General features: G+C 41.0%; 1 protein-coding gene across 2 annotated transcripts in view; it reads right to left on the bottom strand.

The window, feature by feature from the left end:
- Positions 1–218: 218 nt before the first annotated feature.
- The window catches only part of LOC135711019 (leucine-rich repeat neuronal protein 2-like), a 451,318-nt gene continuing 425,747 nt past the window's right edge, over positions 219–25,789 (bottom strand). For both annotated transcript variants that reach the window (XM_065233760.1, XM_065233759.1), the window contains exons 6-7: positions 20,189–20,349; positions 219–2,340 (exon numbers count right to left, since the gene is read on the bottom strand). In XM_065233760.1, the coding sequence (XP_065089832.1) occupies positions 1,320–2,340; positions 20,189–20,349 (1,182 nt within the window). In that variant the 3' untranslated portion in view covers positions 219–1,319. The remainder of the gene's footprint in view (positions 2,341–20,188; positions 20,350–25,789) is intronic.

Raw genomic sequence — 25,789 nt, 5'->3', positions numbered from 1 at the left:
CGTAGCAAATCAGGATAATATTGTACCAAAACCACAAATCCGCCAAATTTCCCAGAGTTACGTCCTATCGAGTGATATTAGGCTCTGATGAAGCGGAAGCTTTCTGAAAAAAAAACAAGGAATCATGTGGATGCAGACCTTATAAGATGAATAGGAAACATGTAACCAATGATAAATGTGATTTCTTTCAAACTCTGCACACAGAACACTACTCCAGCTTCAATATTTCATTCTTTATTTTGCGCAATAGTCTTCAGTCTTATAACAACTTATATTCGAACAGAGTAAGTGTGTATTTTTTTCCTCGTTTGTTTCTTACAATTACTTCACTTTAGCATAATCTAGAATCCTTCGTTAAATATTCCTTTCTTCGAATTCCGGGACTACCATCTTTCCCTGCGTTTTCTCGCCAAAATGAAGCAACAATTCATGTTTCACTATCTTCAAGAGTTTTAGCTATTAAACCTTAACTGTATGTTGCAGTGGTTGCTTTCGCCTATTTTGTCTTTTATGCTTCCGGTGTACTAGAGTAAGTGTTCTTGGTAGAAAATATGAATCGTATGGCAAATTGTTGTTTTGCTTTTGTCTTAACTCCTTCGCACAATTTATGAAATTTCCCATATTCAGATTAGTTTTCACCTCTCAAGAATGAAAATTCCATCAAAAATGTATTAAACCTATCCATTAGTTGACTCTTGCGTATTGTGTTTCCCTCATTTTGTTTGTTAATGTTCTGTATGTAAGTACGGATAACGATTGCTTAGTTCGAGAAGGGAAATGATAGACTTATGACGCTAGTATGGCAAAACAAATAGGGAAAACGAAAGGAGCCAACAAAAAACGAGCTGCTTCAGTTGGTCGCAACGAAGGGGCATTATACCTAGACTAAGTTATTATTGCATCTGAATGTACATACAATTTGATTGAAGTTCCGACTTATAAATATGAAAAATGCCTGTACAAAATAGATTATATCCTCTCCGTTTTCTTTGCTACTGTTCTGTTGTTAGCTTTCGCTTTTGTCTTGTTGTATGTATATCATTTATGAATAAGAGTTGTCTTTTACTTCAAGTTTGTTGTTTTTTTGCTAGCGATGAATATATGAATTAAACGATCTCTTCGTGTATGGATTTGAATGATTGTATGCAGCGTTGGTGTTTTTTTTTTATCTGTCAACATTTAATGTATGTACGAGTGTGAAAAGAAGAACGTGAACGACTTTATTTGACCTAATGAACAAAACTTCCAGCTAGAAAAATTCTTACACAGCGTTTTGAGCGTCGGGTGAAAGATTCGGACCGGTTGGTTACTGTAGTTCATCATAATATCAATAACAAGAAGATGAAGTGTGAATAAAGCACGTAGATGAAAAAGTTCGGTGAGTAGGAGTGGTTTTGAGCATTTCGCTGCTGCTGTGGAGGCACTGGAAGGGTATTGTTCGCCGTTTGGTGTAACGAGGGGTACTTCTGAGGATAGGGACTGGGGTGTTGAAGGGTCATCGCTGGGATGTTCTGGGATTGCTGATGGTATGGATGAGCATGTTGGTTTTGGTGGTACGGATGGTTGTGATGGTTCAAAGCTCGCTGATGCTGGAGGTAATCAATGTTCTCGTAATGATCGGATTCTTCCGGATCGGGAGTTTGGAGGGGTTGCGTTGAAGATTTTGTGTCGTACCGAATAGGAGCATCACAAGGTCTAAGCTCCCGGTAGTCGTTCGCTAGTACTTGCTGAGCCAGATAGCGCTCCAGTTCAAGTTTGTCTACCTTCTGAGGGACTATCCTTTCGTGAACGTTTTTTCTTTCTTGAAGGATTTTCTTTCGCTGTCTTAGCTTTCTGCGGTAGAATATCACAACAAACGCAACAAGAAGAACAATTACAATACTAGCTATCACACTGACTACCGTTACCAAGTGGGCCGGACAATTTATGTCCCCTTCGGACATATTTCTTAAGATCCTTCGGGTAACCATCCCATCCTCATTCAAATCACACCCAATCTCGTCCTTATCGATCATGAGCACCGTGGTAATATTCGTCAAACTGTCTCCACTCCGGCCAACGATCCCGATTCCATCGCTGTCGTCTTCATCAACCGTACCGGTAACGAGCCGCCAAAGCCACCGAATTGAGCAATTACAAACGAGTGGATTGCCGGCCAGCTTCAATCGCTGCAATCGATCCAGCGGAAACTGAACCGCATCCAGAGTGAGCAGAGCATTTCCCCGCATCGACACGTCTATCAGGTTGGGATTTCCGTAGAACAGCCGTAGTGGGACATCGCTGAACGAGGGATTGTCATCCAGTGATAGGATCTGGAGGTACGTGTTGTCCACGAAGGCCCTGGAAAGAAGGGGAAGGAAAAATGCGCCTTGTTAATAATAATCCGTCTGCATGAAAAGTATAGTTGGTAGTTAGTTTAATCAATATATGCATACATATCCCAAGTAACATTTTAAGTTTTATTAAATACTACAAAGCTACAATAAAACAACATTCATAAAACCCTGGCCAAGGCTGTTCTGCCATTGATGCATCCCCCAAAACCTCATTAAGACTAGAATCTGTCTAGTTGGCCCACCCTGGAGAAGGTTCTGAGAGATGTTTTCTCGAAGCTCTTCAAGATTGATTTACTGCAAGAAGGTTATATGACGAACGCATTGAGAACCATTTGAAAACCGTATTTAAACTACGATAAAAGCTATTTGGTAACAATAAAAACCTTTCTTGAGCCGTTTTCCCTAGCTGCTTGCTAAATCCACTAGAAAAGCATTAATCAAGATGGAAAAGAATTCATAATTACCATCCGATCTTATCAAAATAACTAAAACAAAAACTGATCGCATAAACATCCTGTTGAATTACCAAAATTATTTATATAGTTCTCATAAAGTGGCCATATTACATCTCATGTGAAATGTACGTGATAACACCGAAAAAAAAATAGTCCGCCATCGGAAAACGTCGATTTTACTAATTATTTTAAATTTAAGTAAAAACAAAATTATTCGAAAGACCGATCATCTAGCTGAGACAAGATTTTTATTTAAATATTTGCTTATTGCTAAATTAACCAAAATAAAGCTATATCCAAGAAAATGTAGATTGAAAAATGTAGATTGTGAAAAACTAACAAAATAATTTTAATATGGCGGTTGATTTTCATGGACCATTTGTGAAAAAGTTGATTTGCTTTCAAGAAGTCCCTAACAAATTCAAAAGGTTTTAAAAAGGCTTTTATGAAGAAAACATGTAGACTGAATTGTATTTATCAATAGCCATTTTGCTTTTGTTTTGGCCTGACCCGTTCAGATTTATGCCAGCATTTATGGAGGCAAGGCTGCCGGCAAAAATTTCAACGTCAAAGTTTGTTCATCTCTCTATAGTCTCACAGTGCGATCCATCGTTCTTTCAGGCAATGGATTGGAAGCAGTTACTCAGAAAGTGTGCGATACTGTTGTATTATATTTAGCATTTCGAACAGCTTGTTCCCGAAGAAGATCCCCTTCTTCCGGATGGTTTCCAAAGTGCACCACCAAACGACGCAGAAATGTACGCTTGAAGAAATGTTTGATGAGTTGAACCCTTTCGCCGAATAAAATCGCTGCCATGGATTGAAAATCAGCTAATCTCTGCTAACTGGCAGCTTGGTAGTTTGCTGTCAGTACTGATCCAAGTAATTCCGATCGTCACCTATTGGTACCGGTTCAGCCGGTAGTGCTGGTTCTTCTAAAGAAGTAAATTTTGCTGAAATCGATTTCCCTTCGATCGTTAGAATCGCTTGAATTTGTCATCCCACTTCGTCTATCTTTCGAGATTTCCTTGTCATAAATTTTAGTTTCATTCACTATGAGGATCCATATCTTTTAAGTTCAATTTGTAAACAGAGTAATTGTGGATTTTATAATACACTTTAAAAAGACTTAAAAGCATTAAAATGTGCCTTCTGCTCTCATTTAAAACCCAATGATATTATTGTTGCTTTTAAAATTTTAGAACACTTTTATAGAGTGTGTGATCAAGACATTAATAAACAATTGCTGATGAAGTTTATGATTGAATTACAAAACAGTTTTATGGAGGGATTGAGAACTGATTTAAATTTATTTTAAAACCAGGCAATCGTCGACTTTCTCCCCAGATTATAAAAGGTTTTCGAAACAGCAAAAAGCTGAATTACTAAACAGCAATGGTTTACACTTTGGAATGCTGTATTTAAACTAAATGGATTGTTCATTGCCATTATAAAACCATCATTAATTAGAGTGGATGCCAAATGGTTGCTGAATTGTTACTTGGGATAATACATAAATTGCATCGATCTTCTCCACAGTGTTTGGAAAAACTCAAAAACTCAAATCTCATGCATGAGTTTATGCGCCTATGAGTTTTGTCTGCCAAAATTCAATGTCGCAAATATCACCGCTGAGTTTTCAGGTTCGAAAATTAATTTCTGTATATGTCGGCGCTATTAATTGTTATTACTCTTGTTTGTGCAGCAGGGGTTGGAAAACTAATACAACATGCATAAGCATGATATCAATTGGCCTTTGAGTGGTTTTTATGAGTTTAAAGCTGGAATGATTTTTCGGCGTTGTGAGTGTGAGTGCGTAAATATGCATGAGAATCTCAAGCATGAATATTGCTTGCCACATTCGCACGCGAGTTTATTCTCGCAGGAAGACTCAATGAATGAGATTTGAGAGTGTAAGATTTAAATCAAACTTGGTGGAAACATTTATTATGGACTAATGTTGAAAAATCCATAGTCTTAAGCCAATTGGTCTACCCCCTGCCGGTGAAGACCACCCCTTTTTTTCCAATTTCTAATAAACACCAGTTTTAAATGTAATATATCTTTGCAACCATTAAAGATGGAGACGGCATTGGATCGTTTAAGTAAGGATTTTGGACGTACAATCGAATGGTGAGGGATTCCATCCAGAATGAGCTGAAAAAACGTGAAATCGTTCTCGACCATCTTCGATTTGGATGATACTTTGCCCGTATTTTCAGTTTGATAGACCAAGTATTTTCCGCAGGAGAGGAGACCCTTTTGACTCAAGGGTAATTTTTGAAAAGGGCCTATGTGTTTTTGCACACATATTTAAAAAAAAATGTAGTTCGAAAACAGTTGGTTGTAAAAAAAATACTAAGAAATAGTTGTAGGAAACTAATAAGGATTTATAAAAAAAAATATATACACGAATTTTTTTTTTTCGTTTTGTTACAAAAAAAAATTAAAAATAAACCTCAAAATTCAAATAAAAAAAACTTATTTTTTATTTTTTTTATATTTTTTTTATAAAAACTTAAATAGAAACCAGAAGTTTTGAAAACAACTCTAGGATGGACAAACTTTCAATAAAAAAGTTTTTCTAAGAGCAACTTTTGAGGCATTTTTGAAAATTTCATTATTTACGCAAAATGTTCAGTTTGATATTAGTTCTAGTTAGTCTATCATACTGAAAATATGTGCCAAGTATCATCCAGATCGAAGATAGTCAAGTTTGGTGACTGACCGATTTGGCGTGGAATTGGTCTGGTTTGATCAGATTTGTTTTTCCAGTATTGCCAAATTTGCGATTTGAAAACTTAAAATGCAAATATCTCATGCAAGTATCAAATCTGATCTGAAATGTTCAGTGAATTTTTTACATAAGAATCACCTATCGACAAAAAACTACATTTCCCATTTAGGAGATATTGAATTTTAAAGATAACATGTTTTAATTTGTTTTCGTTTACTGTAAAACGGGTTGATAATGCGGGTAACTTTGAAAGTAGAATATAAGGATTTAATTTACTCTCTGCCCTTTTTCAGAAAAAGAAACATTGGTTCCATAATGTATCTTAGGGCATTTCCCTTGATATCGTATATGGCCAAACATATTGAAAAACAATTTTCTTGTTTTTTGCCTGTTTGAAAAAGCACTCAAATCATCACTTATGAAATGTATTTCCTGTATAGCCATCACAAATTCAATGTTGTGTTCTTATTTCCTATGGGGTTTTCTGATTATATACTCATTCAAAGTTTCGTATTTTTTTAATTATTTTATTTGAGTTTCCTGCATGTTTTTCTACATTCACCGAGCATTATCAAAGTAATTCCAAATCAAAATACTGATGTTCGGTCACAAGACTAAAAAAACAGTGCGAACGCAATAATTTCCGTTAAACATATTACTAACGAACTGACTCTGGATCCTCAATATTTGTTTTAAACAAATAAAATTTGAGAAACATTCATTGATGTAAAAAATATTTAGAATATACTCTAAAAAAAACGATCAATGTTACCCTGTTTAACGATACTGCGAAATACTTCGATAAAGAAAGTTGGTCACTTCATGAAAGCCGTTAAAAACGACGAATCTGTAGCGTAACTAAAAATATGAACCTTTCAACTTTCAATCAAACCGAATACAAAAATGTGATTTGTTCTCCAGTGTTGCCAACTTTGCATTTTTTTACAGTTGAAGACATTATATGCAATTTACTTAAAGTCGTCCAATAGATTCTCATTTTGGATGTTTAGCTTGTTTGTGATCCAACACATTCGAGAGCTCTTGATTGTATCCAAATAACTGATAACATCAAGAGATATATTCGACAAATTAGTATCATGAAGTAGCCACGCCGTACCGGTGATGACAGACTGTATTGAAATGTTCATTATTTTTTCTATGATGAAGAGTAGTTTAGCCTCAAACGGAGTACATCAGTTTTCATTTTTGTACCCATGTCTTTTTTTCACAGCTCGAAACGAACAATCTCAATTTTTAGTTATCACCCGTTAGTTTTTCACGGCCAACTTGCCAATAAAAAGCTTTATTTACGAAAACAGCCTGAGATACGTCAGAATAAATCAAGCTTAGGTTTGCAGTAGTTACTCTGGAGTAGAAAATGGTGTGTTAAAGTGGATTGTCAACGAACGACTCAGCATGTAATTGCTGCGTCTAGTAACGTCTCTCCCTCAACCTTCTCCAGTCATCCATTTTCTATCACCAGCGAAATGGTTATTTCATCCGGGAAGCAGCTAAAAACGTCAATGGGTTCCGGTCCAGATGTCGTACCGTCGTTAGTCCTCAAACGCTGCCTGACTGCTCTCGCGACACCTCTGGCCTACGTTTTCAATCTCTCCTTGATGTGTGGGGTTTTTCCAGCTTGCTGGAAAGAATCTATCGTTTTACCAATCCACAAGAAAGCTGCAAAAGGACTGTTTCAAACTACCGTGGAATAGCTTCGTTAAGTGCTACCTCCAAACTTTTTGAGTTGATTATACTCGAAAAATTGGTTCAAAGTTTTGCACACTGTATCTAGACAGATCAGCATGGCTTCATGCCTAAGCGTTCCACGACGACCAATTTAGTTACGTTCACTTCGTTCATCATTCATAAAATAGAACGTGGCCATCAAGTAGATCTCTAGATCTCTAGACCACAGACCTCTCCACAGTATTTGACAAAATAAACCATGACATTGCGTTGGCTAAATACGACGGGATAGGTGTTCACGATGGCCTGCTTACTTGGCTCTACTCCTACCTGACTGGTTGAAACATGTCTGTCAAGATTGGAGACCACAACGGCGCCGGTGGTGTAGTGGTAAGCGTGATTACCTCTCACCCCAGCAGGCCTGGGTTCAATCCCAGTCGGCACCGCCGGGATGTTCTGAGGCATAACATCTCTGATCACGCCTTCCTTCGGATGGGAAGTAAAGCCGTTGGTCCCGGGTTCATGAGTTGATGGGTCGATAGGTAGGGTCCAGGTGTAGGAGCTGCACAGCAAAAAACTAATTTTAATATCACATCAAAGTGAATGCACTTTAATCGTGTCGAAAATATGGTGTAATATCACTTGCCAAAAAGAACAAAATTATCATTAATACAGTGCATGAACTCACATTACACTGCTTTTACTGCATTTGTTTATTGTTGTGGCCATAAAAATTACATGCGATTTTCGACACGATTGTAGTGCATCCTCTTGGATGTAATATTAAAATTTATTTTTTGCTGTGTGCCTTCCTGGCACGTCGGTAGCATTGGTGCTCAGCACGGAAAACAAGATCGACGGAAAAAACAAACCAAAGGAAAAAAAAAAAAAGATTGGAGACTATGTTTCTTCATCCTTCCCCGTGACATCCGGCGTTCCCAAAGGTAGCCATCTTGGGCCATTTCTGTTTCTGTTGTACATGAATGACGTCAATACCATCCTGAAATGCCTTAAACTATCATATGCGGACGACTTGAAACTCTACTTCGTGATAAAAGAACCTAGTGATGCAATTTTCCTGCAGCAACAATTGGAAGTCTTCGCTGAATGGTGTCGTATTAATCGCATGTCACTGAATGTCTCGAAATGCTCTGTAATTTCCCTTGGACGCAAGCGTTTGCTTCTTCACCATGACTACACCCTGATGGGCATAACTTTGCAACGTGAATCCACTATCAAGGATCTGGGAATACTGATCGACTTCAAGCTCAACTTCAAGGATCATGTTGCATACGTAGTATCCAAAGCTTCATCACAACTCGGGTTCATATTCCGCTTCGCCAAAAAAATTCAAAGATGTATACTGCCTAAAAGCATTATACTGTTCGTTGGTGCGACCAATTTTGGTGTATTCGATGGTCGTGTGGTCTCCATACTACCAAAATGAAACCATGTGTATTGAAGCTATTCAACGGAAGTTCATCCGGTATGCTTTAAGGCATTTTCGCTGGAATGACCCTAGAAATCTGCCTAGCTACGAAAGCCGTTTTATGCTTATCAACTTAGAGCTTTTGGATGCGAGACGTAACTTAGCAGCGGCGAGCTTCGTCGGTGATCTTCTTCAGGGAAACGTTGATTGTTCTACACTGCTGAGTAGTATCGACATCAATACCCGCCGCCGTAATCTACGATCGCATGCTTTCCTGAACAACCGCCTCTCACGAACCAACTACGGATGGAATGAGCCCATGCGGAGGATGTGTCGCATCTTTAACAGATGCTAAAATGTATTTGACTTCAATGTTTCCCGTTTTAGAAATAAGTGCAATTTCAAGAGTATTTTATGTTAATTTGTCTAGAATAAGTATACTGCCGTTGGGGTGAGTATTTTACCTGTTGACCATAATATACATAAATAAATCGGGAATGGAACCTGTTTAAACTTCGGTCCGGTGTTTTCTGTTTCAAAACTGTGTATGAAAGCCATGGAAATCAGTTTGTTTGATTTTATGTAGCCAAGCAAAAAAAAAATGTTGCAATCCTTCAAATGTGCATGGAAATATCCAGCGAAAATATTTGAAGACTATTTCGACAAAATATCACGAGGATTTTCATCATTACATAAAGGATGTGATTGAAGGTCACAAAATCTGCGTTCAGTGTGAAAGAGTAGTTGGAGAAAACGCTGCGAAAGTAGCTTTGCTAGATGGATCATTGAACAAGGAAACTCATGCTGAAAACGGTAAGTTTTTAGATAGTAGTGAAATTATTTCACTTTTTTTTTACGGTAGTTGTTACAGAGATGCCTGAAGCGTGGGAGGATTTGGATACCCGGTGAGATAAAATTTTAAAATGTGGTCCATATAATATACCCTGTTTTCATGCTGTTTTATGTATAAAACAGAGATTCAAAATGACAACGATGATGTAGAAGCTATCACGAACCTCGAATCATCATTTTCAACTCTTAACACTATGCTGGAATCACCAATTACTAAAACCAAGGTGAACCGTTCAAAGAAGTACCCCGTAGAGAAGTATTCCAAGCTTCAAAAACTTCATTTGATGCAGTTCTCAAGAAACAAATTCCGGAAGCGGACAATGGGCAGCAGCAGCTGGAGATTAAATGATTAGGCAACTGAAAGAAAAGTTTCGGATTTGTGAGAAATCAAGTGACACAATGTAACGGCGCCGGTGGTGTAGTGGTTTACCTCTCACCCCAGCAGGCCTGGGTTCAATCCCAGTCGGCGCCGCCGGGATGTTCTGAGGCATAACATCTTTGATCACGCCTTCCTTCGGATGGGAAGTAAAGCCGTTGGTCCCCGGTTCATGAGTTTGTAAGGAGGATCCTGGTAGGGCTTCCAAATTCCGACTTATGCGCCAGACGACGAGAGTCGTCGGCCAGAACTCAAGGTTGGATTGCCCAGCTAGCTCTTTTTCAACCCCACAACGGAATCCACCTCCTATAATGTCCCAAAACCTTCCAAAGCTTCCTTCCCAATTTCCAATCCCAAGAGTTCCTTAAATTCGAATTATAGTAGGTATTCCGATTCAATAAATTGAAACTAAATTTAAAGTTTTGATTGAAAAATAATAGAAAACGATTTATTTCTCATGCAATAAAATGGTTTAATTGAAACGCTTAAATTTTGATTTCCAAAGTCTATAAAAGTTGGATTTATGTTTGCATGGTGATTTCCTTAAAACCTTCCCTTTTCCTACTTTCTCCTAACGGGTGACGTCATTCAATAAGTGTGTTCCCTGAACGTGAGTCAACCTACTTGCAATAGATTCCCCCCATTTCTTCCCCTACTAATATAATAGTTTGCCCTACTAATGCTGGTGGTGGGGTGTGTTCGTGTGGGTACTAAAAAGCGGTTCAGGTACTTACAGGACTCGTCGTTGATCGGAGGTTACCTGGTCGGCCAACGGCTGGTTGACCGAGAACGACGTCCTCGCCGTTCGACGCTCAGGGGTGCGGGTTGCCCGGACGGACGACTTGAATGCTCTTCAGGAAGGGGACTCTCAGTTTCCTGTGGGCGGATATTTTGCTGACGCCCACTCCGACGACGGTTCGTCACACAATGATGCAAGCCGGGCGGAGTGCCGACTTCAGGGACCATGCAGTGTACCCACCACACAATTTGGATGCTCAGATAGCGTTCGATGGCACCGGGAAGGGGCGGCCTTCGGCGCCGATGGTGAATGAAACTTCGTTGATCCAGGCCGGCGAAATACCGACTCATAGGCCCATGCGGTTCGCACGAAGCGGGACTTCGGTGCTCTCTAGCACCAGGAAAGTGATTCGCGGCTTCTTCAGGCTACGTCGGAGATGTGCACTTGATTGCTGGGCTCTGATCGGGACTGGTCAATACTTTCTACCCGGGACGTGAGTCTGGGCGATTCTCTCTGGCGGTGGCAAGCTTTCCCCGTACAGATTACTCGCGGATTGTGGCAACCACGTTGTAGCGGAGTGGTGCTCGCGAGGCCGAACTTCCTTCACCGATGACCACGCTCTCTGCAACTATTCTTAGCGGCACGCAGCCGCGAGGCGAAGAATAGTCCCAGGGGATCGCCCCCAGTCTCACCGATAGCACGCGGATAGCTTTTTGGATGCTGTTGAAGTCGTAGCTAGGAGAAACTTCCAACCCGCACAATCTCCACGAAACGCACTCGCCAAAACCCCAATGGTGCACGTGTTCACGTGTGGTGACTGTGGATGAATTCACATTAGTACCCCCAAACACGAAATAAACGACTTTCCAGCAATTACCTCACGTTTTTTTTTTTTGAACTGCAATGTCTGATTTCTTATCAGTTCTTTTATTTGGACTCACGTTTTCTTCCCTATTAAAATTTTATGATTAGTTTTATATACTGCAATCAAATTCACCACGCGCTTACTTTACAGGATTTTCAAGTTATTCACGACTCACGATTTTTTTCTTAATTTATCAATTTACTTTAAATAAACTCTGGAAATACATAAAAACTATAAATTACTATTCAATTCAATTCACTGCACTTCTTGCTTTTAAATTACTTTTCAATTGATTAACTATCACTCCGAATTTAGCTTCGATATTCACTTGTAAAAATGTAGACTTTACTGTTCGGCGGTCTGAACGGGAAAGATCGAGCGGGTGCTCTTTCTTGATCCAGAAGCCTCAATTTTCCTATTTTCCGTTTTTATTCCGGTTCTGATTTCTTGATTCTAAAATTATATATTCTAAATTTTCTTCGCGATTTGATCGGTAAGTTGACCTTTTGATCACTGACGTGTAAACCCCACCCACTTAACACCCCTCATTACTGATTCGAGCACATTGGTTGCCTACCACGAAGGCGCAAATTTAAATCACAAATAGGGTTCTTTATGAAACGACGGTGAGCCCGTTTCAAGTTGATGGGTCGATAGGTAGGGTCCAGGTGTGGGAGCTGCCTTCCTGGCACGTCGGTAGCATTGGTTCTCAGCACGGAAAACAAGATCGACGGAAAAAATAAACCAAAGGAAAAAAAAAAAAAAAAACTGATACAATGCAAATTTGACCAGTTCTTCCAAAATCGTGGAGTTTGAGCAAAATAAGTTGAATTGATCTAGAGCAGAAATTGAAACTAATCATTTGTGAATGATAATCTACAGACGAGTTTGAGTGCTCCGAGCAATTAGTGCGGAACATAAAAAAAATGCGTTGAGGAAAAAGGTATTCTCTGTTCACCCAATCCCAAAAATGGCCATCCTCTTTCAGAAGACGTCGTCCAGAAGGTTGTAGCATTTAACCGTGAGGCTGACGAAAGTAAGGAGTTAGCCGGGAAGAAAGAATTCAAGAGCGTTAGAAAAGGGAGTTCTCGTGTGCTGAAGCAAAAGCGGTTGGTCTTGTCAAAGTTTGGTGAGCAGCGACCACCTGAGTAAAAGCTTGCGAGGGCTGCTGGAACACACACAGTTTCCGTCTGCGTGATTCACCAAAATTTCAAGCTTAAATTTTTAGGTGCAAAGTTTTATAAAATTGAAGCGGAAGTAGGAGGTGTAAAAGCGTACAGAGACATGCTGAAGCAGAACCTCTGTGATCCACCTACGAAGGCGTGCTTTTAGAATACTTGTTCCAACACAGCTTGTGGCTATTTGGATTCGAATAGAAGTTTTATTTGGTCGTATCTGGATGACAACTGCATCGAAGAAATTACGTGCAAACGACGCAGCAAGAACGGTGTAGCTTGGAAACGAATGCTAATGATGCTGAAACTTTTGTTGAAACATTTATAGAAGTAGTGCCAGATGTTCGAAAACACGACTTTATAGCAGTAAGGCAAACAGAGTTCAATATCAGAGAGCCAGTCTGCAGGCCACAACTATACAAACGCCAAAAGAGTTGTACGAATGGGAACTTTCGAATTCTAATCTGAATGTCCAATATGTAACATCAGAGCAATGTTAGGGAAGAAAAGAAGGATTTAGAAACCAGATTCGGTTTGGCACGATCTATTCCTGGAATTCGCGGGATGGAAACATCCACCAAGTGTAAAGAGCTGGAGCGGCATGGGCTCAAGCCTGAGGCGGTGTACCTGATGAACTGGCGAACGAACTGAAGCCACAACACCAGCTTCCGTTACCAGTAGTTCCTGGTGCACTTCACGAAAAGATCCACCAGTCCTGCGGCTCTGAGATCCAAAATCCGGGACCTGTTTCAGGTCATCATCAGTGCTCCCATTACAAACCCCAACATCGTGATGTTACGCAGTGTATGAACTGCCTCTCCTACGGCCATGGTACCAAAACCTGCCATATGAAGACAAACTGCGGTAAGTGTGCTAGAACTCACTCAACTGCGTCCTGTGAGTAAAATGGTGACATCGAGCCAACGTGTGTCAAATATCAGTCGGAAGGCTACAACCAACAATCAGCCCGGTCGCCTCCTGCACTCACGGAAGTCCTGTATCCAGCTCTCCAGCCCCGTCGACATGTTCCGAACCTAGCTCCGCTTCCGCTCAACAACCAACAAGCCTATCCTGTGGGTATCCAAATGGTTCCCAACAGTCGGACAGTTCAGCATCGTCTCGCTGCTGCTGCTGCTCAGCCAATTCCAGGATCCTCCACCGCCTCTGGTTTATCATATGCTGGTGCTGTCACAGGTAAGCCTGTCGACGATTCTCCGTTCACCTCGGAGGAACTTTTGACGCTCGTAGCCGAGCCCTGTCCCTTGTCACTATGGAACGTGAAGCCATCAAGATCGTAACTTGGAATGTTTGCTCCTTGAAGAGCAAATATATCGAGTTTGTTGACTTTCTCAACGTACGGAAAATCGACATAACCGTCATCACCGAGACTCACTTGAAGCCCGAGCTGAACGACTTCCTTCCCGGCTCGTAAGGCTTGACCGCACCGGAGGAGGGGGAGTGGCCATCGCTGTGAGACGGAACATCAGCTGCCGGCTACTACCAAGCTTCCACCTGAAAATTATCGAAGCCATCGGAGTTGAGGTGAGCACATCGCTTTTTTTTTCCTCTGTTCGGGACCTAACACTACTGCGACCAGTAAATTGACCTATTGTAGTATATCCCGTGTCCTTAGTTTAATGCATGTCGTATTACTCCATCACTATTGAGAAATGATGAAGTATTCGATTTTTTTACAGTTGCCACTCTTGCATTTATCGCAAAGCTCCGACTCTAATTGAAAGGTCCCGCTATTTATATTCTCCAAAGGCGCGTCCCTTTGTCATTCACAATTGGATTCCTTAGCAACAAAATTAAGGAATGACACCGATAATGACCATGCATCAGAACCCTAGTCTTAACCACTTCAAACTAGAGAACAACAAATAGAAGGTTAAGAACCACAGAGATGAAGACTAACTAACTCATTTTTCTTTGTTTCAAGTCATCCTCGGTGGACAAAGCCGAGTCTTTTCACTATCAACAAGGCATAAAAAGTAACAAGGATTAAGATGTGTTCCTTGGATTACTGAAAAAATCCTGTTCCCCTAGTTTGAAGGAGTCAGGACTAGGAATCGGTGGTAGATCTTACTTCCCGTAACGTACCACGAAAAGTTGATCTACCCACGTTACGGGGCGAGTACATGGCTTGGTCCAATCACCATCATCGCGGTCTACTGCCCCAAGAAAACCAACATTAGGGACGGCTCGGCCGCAGACCTCCGAAGAGACATCATCAAGCTAACACGACGGCGGCTAAATTTCGTCATCGCTGGTTACCTGAACGCCAAGCATCAAGCCTGGGGCAATAGTCGGCGAAACCAGAACGGCACCACCTTGTACAACGATCTACAGGAAGCCCAGTACAACATCCTGTGTCCGGACACTCCCACCCGGTTGAGTAGATCGATCGACATCTTCATCAGCAACATTGGCGATAACATCTCTCAACCTGTCGCCTATCAGGAACTGAGCTCAGACCACTATCCGGTTGTGGTCGAAGTTGGTTCCTCGGCCAATAGGTTTCAAGTTTCCCGGTGAACTTACCATCGCGTCAACTGGCAGGGCAGCAGGACCAGCGCTGTGTGGACACAGCAATCGACTACGACGTCCTACCGGAGTCGTTCGAAGAAGTCGATCGGTGTCTGCAAACCATCGAAGAAGCGATATCCCGCCCAAGTAACAATTCAAGCTGAACATTAAGAACAGAAGCTGATTATTGGTTGATTTAAGGTGTACAAAGCTGATTAACATCAGGCTGAATATATAGTTGATTAGTAGTGCATGAAACGAATTGTATCCCCATAATCCAACCTCAATAGGTTAGCTGATCCAAAGATTGAACAAGCCTTATTTAAGCTTAACACAACTCCACAAATCAGCAATGCGTTACATTTATTTTGATAGCTTAATTTATTAAATGTCGTCAGTGTCTGTGTCACTCGTTGCATGTCCGGCATTTTAGTTCTACTAAATTCACTGCCTACCTTTCTAATCACAAGGTGTGGCAGCAGTAGAGACAAGGATAAGGAGATTTTTAGGAATAGTTCCAGGTACTTCTGTGTTTTGACTGTTCACCACTTTATATTGCACTGAATTTTCAGACCGCATTCCAAAAATATTACTCAATTATGGCACTAAAGTAGCATCCAAATGACCATCAAAATAAATTGCGTGCTTGTGTCCACATTGTGCTAAGTGCACTTGAAAATGAGAGGAATGTTTAACTGTCACCACACAGGTAGCAATTTTAGGCTTAACAATTGTTGTTTACAATTCTGCATTGCTGTATAATACTCTTCCGGTTGCTGTTATTCAACTTAAATTTGAGCTGCTTCAAGTTAATGATCATACCTTTTACCACACATATGCCTAAATGGTCCAGTAGGTATGGTTGACGCCTATGAATCAGCGACTGCCGGTTCAAATCCCGAAATGCATAGGTAATTTTTAGGCTTATATTAACAATAAAAATATGTTAATCCAATTAGTCAGCAACAAGTTAAAGCATGGAACTGCTTTAAATGCATAAGATATGAAGCGGTCTTCCATTATTATTTTTTAAATAAAACTAGAAGGCTGAACAAGGGTTGGAAAATACTGTTATTTAATGCCTTTAAAAGCTTATAATGTAAATTACTGTTAAGCTTTTGGCTGATTAAAATCACCAGATTTAGATGTTTAAAAGCTGGACAAAGGTTAACGTGGCCTATGTACAGCAATTATTCAATCTAAGGCTGAATTGAAATCGATTAATCAACACTTGTTAAGCTTCAAATTGTTACCTGGGCGTGCCAGGGAGCAACACGTACCAGTATCCAGACAGGTGAGTCATACTCTGAACTTTGGCAGTCCAACCAAAGATCTTATCAGGCTCCGTAACACCATTCGTAGGCATTTCCAGCGTTCTGGGCTGCCTCACTTGAAGACCAATGTCAATAGGCTAACCAACATTATCCAGGCCAGGATGATGGAACTCAGAAATAACGATTTTGCCAACAAGATTCGCTCCCGCCCAGATTGTGCAAAACCATTTTGGAAGATGACCAAAATTTTGAAAAATAAGTCGAGACCGATCCCTCCGCTTTCCTCTGTTGACCAGAACTTGGACCCATCCCTACTCATAACCCCAGTTGAAAAGGCCAATGCTCTTGGCCAACATTTTGTGATTTCTCATGAGCCATGAGCCTGCTGTACTGGAGGCAATGTCTAGAGTTGACACCCCAGTAGTAGTGCATGATGATAGTAGAATATTGGTTGATGAGGTGATAGCAGCTATTAGAAGCACTAAAAACATGAAGGCTGCGGGTATGGATGGTGTAGTCAACATAGAGTTGAAAAACTTGAGTATTGACTTATTCAACCATCTTACCGTTAAACAAATGTTTGGAGCTTGGCTACTTCCCTGCATGCTGGAAGTTAGCCAAAGTGATTCCAATACACAAGCCGGGCAAAGATGCTAACTGTGCCGAAAGCTATCGCTCCATCAGCCTCTTTTCCTCCATCTCGAAACTATTCGAAAAGTTGATACTCAGCCGTCTGCTGGTGTTTTCAAATGATAATAACATCGTTCTCAAACAGTAATTCGGGTTTAGGAAAGGCCACTCTACCAAGCGGTATAAGTCCGTTTCCATGCATCTGCAATGGCATTGTTGGACGTCGAGAAGGCGTTCGACAATGTCTGGCATGATGGTCTAGTGTACAAGCTGCATCGATACAACTTTCTGATCTACCTCGTGAAGATCATCAAAAACTACTTGTCGGGCAGATCATTCCAGGTCTATTTGAAAAATGTCCCCTCTGATACGTTCAACGTTGATGCAGGGCTCCCTCAGGGTAGCCTGCTTGGGCCTATCCTATTCAACATTTCCACGTCAGACGTTCCTCCCCTGCCGGGTGGTGGTATCCTGTCAATGTTCGTAGATGACACTGCCATCATCTATAAGGGTCGAGTGATCCGTGCTCTGCCGAGTAAACTACAATCAGGCCTGGATGTTCTGTCCGACTATTTCAAGAGCTGGAAGTTTTGAATCACTGCAGCTAAAACACAAATCATTCTGTTTCCACACTCGAATTCAGCTTGGCTTGTTCCGCCTGCTAGCGTCAAGGTCCATCTTGATAGCACTCCCAGTGAATGATCTAGTGAAGTAGTCTGCCTTGGTCTCACCCTCGATACCAAATTGTAATTCCGATCCCATGTGGACAAGACATCCACAAAGTGTAACATGTTTATCAGGTCGCTCTACCCTCTGATAAACAGGAAGTCCACCCTGTCCCTTAAAAACAAGCTTGCTATCCACAAGCAGATCATTCTGCCGGCTATTGACTATGGTATGCCAATCTGGGAGAGCTGTGCTAAGTGCCACCACCTAAAGCTTGAGAGGATCCAAAACAAGATCCTCAGAATGATCCTTAACATTAACAGTCCACCGCGAACTCGCCATTCTGAGATTCACCACCTGGCCGGTCTTCAAACACTCGAGGAGCGAAAGGCTTTCACGCTGGAAAGGTTCAGAGTCGCCTGTCTGCTATCAAACCACCTGATCATTCGTGATTTGGCAATCTAGTTTGAGTAGTTAGGTAGGTTCCTGTGCTCAAGCAGGTAGGATATCAAATTTTTAAATTCAAGCGAAAACAATCCCATAGAAGGGTATCCTGTAAATTAGCACTAAAAGCAATCATCACAATAGAATAACCAATTAACTAGAACAAAGATGAAGAGCCAAAGGCTAACCAATTGAAATGTTAAGCCAAATGTTGAAACTTAAAAAACCAGCAAATAAAGGTAAATTGTACTACTACTGCTACTTTCTCATTCCTCAATAAACATTCCTAAAAGCTAGTCATATCTTTAATTATCGTCATGGTGCACTTTCCTAGAACTATCCAAAATTCACGGTCCGTATTATTTGAACATGTCACTTTGCCTAGCATGTACCTTTCCATGTTCCTGTGTTGGGGTCATAATATCACCGCAACCATTAGTTTGATCTATTGTGATGGAGCTTTGATTTTGATGATATACCTAGCATAGGTTCTTCGAAATCAAAATTTTGCTGATGCATTTCAATCATTCACTCACCAGTCCTGCAACAAACTTAATGTGAAATTATCACATTTTTTTTCCTGCACTTTATGTACCATTCCAATTCCAGCCACCAAGCCGCCATGATTTTTATGTTAACATTCCATGTTCACATTATTCAATGCCGAACGCAGCAAAAAAGCTTTTGAACACAAAAAATACGACAGAAAAAGCTGGGTAATAAAACCACACTTCACATTGCACATACCACATTCGCCAGCAAGGACAACCGGAACTGGGCATATATAGAACGAACGATGTGTTGAATAAAAAAAATAAACGGAAATATGCAAGCCTTCTTTTACGAAGGAACATATCTTCATTCAGCACAACGAGCTATGCCATCGTCGTCGTCTGCCATGAAAAGCAACTTTAGCTTCGGTGTCCCTTTGAGTGAGTCAGTTTGAACGTGTGTCGTCGAATTGAATTGAGGAAAGTCCCCCAACAACACAAGAAACCGACACATAAATTCCACACGTGCCCGCAATCGCTGCAACTTCATTCATAGAACCATTTGTGATACGTAAGAAATGCCTGCATACCAGGCGACATGTAATTGAACCATCGAATGATGAGATTGCGCTTAATAACACCGTTATCGAAACGTTTCTATTGGAAATAATTTTTACATTAAACCCCATAAACGCATCTGCTAAAACGCGTATAATAAAATTAACGATGGGAAAACTTTGCCTGGAATCGATTAAAGTGGGAGTTCACCGAACTGTATGATCAAATTATCACCAGCCAACTTCAACGCTGTGGATTCATCCAAATGATGCCGTGGTCGGAAAAAGGGGTTGTAATCCCACTTTGATGCACAAAATTGATGACAGTCTGTTACTGGTGTTCGGTTTCACCCAAACACAAGCGCCTACGGTAGGGTACTTAAATTGTAGCTACATTTTAACGATTCGCTACCGACTACCAATCATCCACCAACCCACCACCCCCGCCGTCCGTCAACTCACCGTCGATAGTCGAAGTAAAGCCTGCAACAATATGCTACCGAAACGAACTGTAGTAAAATTTGATGATCTGCCATATTCGCAGCTCCTTAAAATCAATGAATGAGTCAATACCACCCCATCTTGGTTGCAGAGTGCTTTTCGGTGAGTTTTTGGGGGTGCTCATATGCAAGATTGGTCCCGCTATAAACCTTCTACCTCGAATGAATGCTACCTCATAAAGCACAAATCGGCAGAGCATGTGCTGCTGCAGCCGAATTAAGTCATAATTATTTAATCAACCCGTGTGAGTGTGCACCGGAATGGCGCTATTGAATTATTCAAACGTGAGCCTAGCAGCATAAGTGCTAAAATCCCGTCTGCTAAGCTCGTGACGCAGCAGCCAAACGAACGTAGGTACGTGCGTTGCACGATGGTGTTGCTAATTATGAAGTGGGGGAGAGAACCAAAGTTGGAAATTTTCGGGATCATAGTTTGGTGCTTACCGGGAATCGATGCGTTCCAGGCGATCCAGTCGGTTCAAGTGCAGTTCCCGCAGGTGGAACAGATTCAGAAACGATACGGCTGGCAGATGGACGAATGAATTGCCACTCAGGGAAAGCGTAGTCAGGTTGTAGAGTTTCGAGAGTTGGACCGTTGGGATGACCTGGAAAAAAAATGGAATAACATCGTTTAGTTTTAAAAGGATGTTGGATGGCTGGAAGGCACGTTATGGAATCATTGCTCCTTTTTAGGACCTTTCTTTTTAAATCAAATGTGTCTCGGAATGTGTTTGAATGCAATCGATGGCACAGTTTTGTTCGCCTAACAAAATTTGAGTCCCGATGGACCCAACATAGAAGCAACGGTTAAGAATGGACCATAGATTGATAAAGTTTCAGTTCTACCACATCTTGACGGGAGTACTAAGTGGAGTCACTGGGTCAAATGTCAGCTTTCTAGAGATGAACCAGCCTAAGACTAAAAGTCTCGTTAATAAAGGAAAAAAAAAAAAAAAAAAACAAATGTCAGCCATATTATTTTATTATTATTGAGGTTTAGAGTTTGGATCCATACAATTTTTGCATTAAGCGGGTTTGTTCGGTACTGGTTTGCCTTGTACTGAGTACCATGTTAGCCATGCTGATGTGCCGCATAATGGTTTTGTGCTTAAGACCTAAAGCTCTTTGGTTTCATTCATGGTATAATCCTGCTAATAAAATGAAAATAAAAAATAAACTAGTAATTGATCAATTAATTATATTTGATGTTTTTACTCCCTTAGAGGGCCCAAAACATATCAGAATGTGACCAATTCACAGTAGCCCAGATTGGAAATTTAGCACGAGCGTAGTCCTAGAGCTTTTGTTTCAATATTTAGTCGATGTATGCATTCAATGAAATTGTTATACTTAAAAGGTTCCTTCTTTTCGTGGTAGTAAACATTAGGGTGGTGTTTGACTCCCCGTAGAAATCAGTATACAAATTGGTGCAATTCACAATGCATTATTATAGGGCTACGGGATGTAATGTCATCCTAGCCCCTCATTTCGGCCTGTCAAGCAAATAACTCATTCATTCAGCAATAATACACAATAATTATGAAAAACTAATACCACATTCTAATCCGTAAATCAATTGCCTATTTTTGGGACAAATTTTGAACATTCATTGCTCTTTTTCAAATAAAAAGTTTAGTAAAATTATCTTAATTTTCGATTTCTAGGCGCCATGATCTTGCCGAATCATCAAAGAAGAATACTAGGATGAAAAATTCGGAAGAAACACTTTCTATTTTAGTGTCCTCTTTCACGGTCCTTTTCATCCAATGAATACCTCCCGTATGCAAGGTAATTTTGTGGTTTTGCTGCCTCCTCGGTAGATATGAAACGTTGCGCTCTTTTTTTATCAAAACAATCACACTAGAATCAGAGATGTCCCATTTTTTAACTACTCGGTAGAATTCGCACCGGTCAGCAGTATCTTGTTGAGGATGACAAAGGGTTTGTTAAGGATGGTAAAAAGTTCACCACCGCTTTAATTTCACTCTTTTCTAACCAAAATTTATATTGACAACTGGAGTAAACTAAGCACACAAAGTGCTTGTCTTAGAAAATGTTTTGTTCAAATTTATCATTTTTTTGTTAATGCATACATACAGAAAATTTTCTTGTGGTTCACGGATGAGTTTGATTATATTTGTTTCTATAATCCGTAATTTACCGTTCATAAATGAGGAGACAAGGTTATTTTTATATAGAAAAAAGGCCAAACACTTGAACATTCAACGTGCCCTTATTCACTCACTTATGAATTGGCGCTAACCAAACCTTCACTACTTTGTAAATAGTACAGAGTCTAAGCTTTTAAAAGAGTACTTGGTGCTGTGTCCCGGTTTGCCACCTTCTCCCCTATATGCAGCTGAAATTGAGGAAAAATAAATGTAAAAAGTACTATAACTTTGAAAGGGATGATTTTAGCTACATACTGTCTCGAGCAAAAACATGTATTTGTATGTTGTTTACATTTGTTTAGAACATTGTTTACTTAAAAAACTGTAATAAAAAAAGTTATTCTTAAAAACATGAATTTAAGGGGGTTTCCATCAAAAACGCTTCATATATTCACAAGTATTCGTCATACAAATTTGATGTCTTAAGCAAAGTTTCATATTTTTATGAGTACAACAACTTTGCTAAAAAAACTACTCTTCTGTCTCTTTCGGAAAAAAAGTTATTTTTTTAATTTTTTTCAAAGTATGCCATGACAAATATTGGTAATTGTCATAATATGCGCAATGTTTTTGTGAACAATTCTTTTGAAGACAGTTTTTGGATTAGGTCAACGGTTTGATCACAAAACAATTAAGTTCACCAAATTGGCATCTCCGACCACTGTGCAGCACTCTCTCGTCCTCTAAAGGGCGAACACGAAATTATTGCGACACATTCTACAGGGCATAACTTTTTTACCATTGGGTAAAAATCAACCAAATTTTGCACACTTTCTCATTGTGTACATGCTGTCAAACTCGAAGTCGTGTTTTTCGATTCAACGAAAATGGAGGTGAACCAACGCGAGTTGATTGAACAAATTCTTTCCAAACACCTGGAATTTCCTGACCTGTCGCACCGGCAGTTGGGAAAAATGTTGAACATTCACCATTCAACCGTCTCCAGAGTGTTGAAGCGGTTGACGTTGGACCACGGCAAAGGAGCTGGAAGAAAACCGGGACCGGAGAACAAAAAGACGGAGGGAAAGGTGAAGCGGATGATTAAAGCAAATCCCAACGTCTCAAGCCGTGATTTGGCTAAAAAGATCTGCATGTCGCAGAGCTACGTCCAGAATGCAAAGAAGAGAGCTGGACTACATACATACAAGATACAGAACTTCCCAAACCGCGATGAGCGGCAAAAATCGACGGCTAAAACTCGGGCACGGAAGCTCTACGAGAAGATGCTGACAAAATATGGCTGCTGTGTGATGGACGACGAAACGTATATAAAAGCCGATTTTAAGCAAATTCCGGGTTGGAGTTTTTCACCGGCAAGAGCAAGTTCGATGTGGACGACAAATTTAAGAAGAAGAAAATGTCGAAGTTCGCCTCCAAATATCTCATTTGGCAGGCCATCTGCTCTTGCGGACTGAGGAGTGAGCCTTTCGTGACAAAGGGCACAGTAAATGGCGAGATCTACAAATCTGAGTGCCTCGAGAAGCGCCTTTTGCCGTTCTTGCAGCAGCACGACGAAGCTCCGCTATTTTAGCCAGATTTGGCATCATGCCACTATTCTAAAAGTGTCCTGGAGTGGTATGAGGCCAATTCTGTCCATTTTGTTCCAAAGGACATGAATCCGCCAAACTGTCCGGAGCTGCGCTCGGTGGAGCAGTACTGGGCAATAATGAAGCGGGAACTTCGGAAGAGCAAGAAGACAGTCAAAGACGAGAAGGACATGTTAAGAAAATGAAAAAAAACTGAGAAACTGGTACCGGATGACACTGTAAAGACTTTGATGGAGGGCATCAAGCGAAAATGCGTTCAATTTTACACTCAAGGCTCCATCGATTAACTTTTCTTTTGATTTTTGAAGTAAATATATGTATAAAACTACCCTAAAATTTTGGTTTGATTCTAAACATTATAAGAAAATTGGCATGACATTTTCGGTGTCGCAATAATTTCGTGTTCGCCCTTTATCCACCCTTCCTGTGTGGGCCGAGGTTGTTCGCGCAGCAAGAAAGGTTTCGAATGTCAGCGTCGGGCGCTCAACCCAAATATATCCATTATTCCTAATACTGCTAGGATGAGCATTTTGGTGTCACTCCAGTCGTCTCACTATTTTAACCAAACGACTCTTTTCAATGTATGTTGAAAAGAGTCGTTTAGTTAAAATAGTGAGACGACTGAAGTGACACCAAAATGCTCAGCCTATTGTAAACCAAATTGTTTAAAAGGAAAATGCATTTGAATAAACTAAACAATGCTTATTTCAAAGCTCGACGCTGCTGGGATTATCCCATGCAGTCTATCGACTCTTTGAAATCAAGTTCAAGTCTTTCTCTGCGACTCTGCTGGATTTCTTCAATCAGGCTTCGCCACGAGTAAAAGAAAATCCTAAGTCCGTGCGCGTGCGAACTCTTTAATACGTACATAAATAAAAGACATGAAACTTATGCCAAATTGGTAGTACGCAAATTTTCGTTATAGGACGGGTGATGAATCCTGTTGCAGTTTACAAAGTGACCACTCGTACTGTGTCGTCATTTCTTAGATGCAGCTCGTGGATTCGTACTGTAGTCCAGCGCATCATTGATAGATTCTCACCTACGATGATGACGAGCTGGTTCTTTTGAAGCGGTACAGGTGAGATATTCCACGTGCCAGCGTTTCCAGACTTCCTGGAGCAGCTTCTGGATTAGCTGCCATTGGTGGAGACCGTTCACTGGAATCGATTCGTAGTCAATGTCTGCGACGGACTGCAGCGACGGACCGATCAGAAATAGGCCCGGTGTGAGAGCTTGGAGATCCGTTGGAAGTCTGGTAAGTGGCCGTGAATTGAGACAGGCTTCGATCTGCACGAGGATTGTTTCCAAGTCGTTGAAAGCTAGCTTGCGGTCTCCCAATAAACAAACGAAGTGCTTCTGTGCAGAGTTGATTGCCGCTTCCCGTAATTCTCCAAAGTGTGAACCACGAGGTGGATTGAACTGCCAGTGAATTCCATTGGTGGCACATTTACTGTCGGAAGAGTGCTGGAAGTCCTTGGCACGTAATAGCTTCCGGATTTCGTTGGCTGCACCAATGAAGTTTTTGCCGTTGTCGCTGTAGACGTCTGAACACAAACCCCGACGAGATACAAAACGACGGAAAGCCTGGAGAAATTTGGTAGTAGTTAGGGCCACGACGAGCTCCAAGTGAAAAGCCTTCGCGCTGAATCATACGAATAATGCTACTTAGGCTTTCGAAGGTGCATCTCTTCAGTGACGAGGCTTGAGGTAGATTGGTCTCCAGAAATCAATACCGATGACGGAGAATGGTCTAGAAGCGGTGACACGCTTGGATGGAAGTTCGACCATAAATTGCTCGACTGCTTTCGGCTTTGCTCGGAAACAGATGATGCAGTCGTGAACGATACGACGAGTGATATTACTGCCACCCAGAATCCAAAACCGCTGCCGCATAGTGTTGGTGAGAAGCTGAACAGCTGCGTGTAGAAGACGTTCGTGGTGACAGCGATCCTGGCAGAAATATTTGATGGCAAGAATCATAGGGTTGTGCGGAACGACTCAACCGTCCCCGATGCGTAGAACGTTGTCAGGGGCAATAATCGGATTGAACCAGCGAAGTCGTGAATTCGACGGAACCATTTGTTCTGCCTGCAGTGCCTTCAATTCTACAGCGAAGCTATCCTTCTGAACCAGTCGAACGAGTCCTAGTTCAGCGCTACGTAGTTTGGCTGTTGTTAACGGTGACGAAATGGTTTGCTCGGCCTTTGATATTCGAAGATTATGCGAGTAGGCAGTGATGCGTAACATATGCTGGTAGTTGGAGAATCTGCCTACGTATTCCTCGACGAAAGTTTGGTGAAGAAGAAATAACTACAAGCGACGAT

Source organism: Ochlerotatus camptorhynchus, unplaced genomic scaffold (assembly GCF_037179485.1).
Source record: "Ochlerotatus camptorhynchus isolate MF236.1 unplaced genomic scaffold, CSIRO-AGI_Acam_v1.1 ptg000416l, whole genome shotgun sequence".
Taxonomy (NCBI): Eukaryota; Metazoa; Arthropoda; class Insecta; order Diptera; family Culicidae; genus Ochlerotatus; species Ochlerotatus camptorhynchus.
This window is presented reverse-complemented; position numbering and strand designations above follow the sequence as displayed.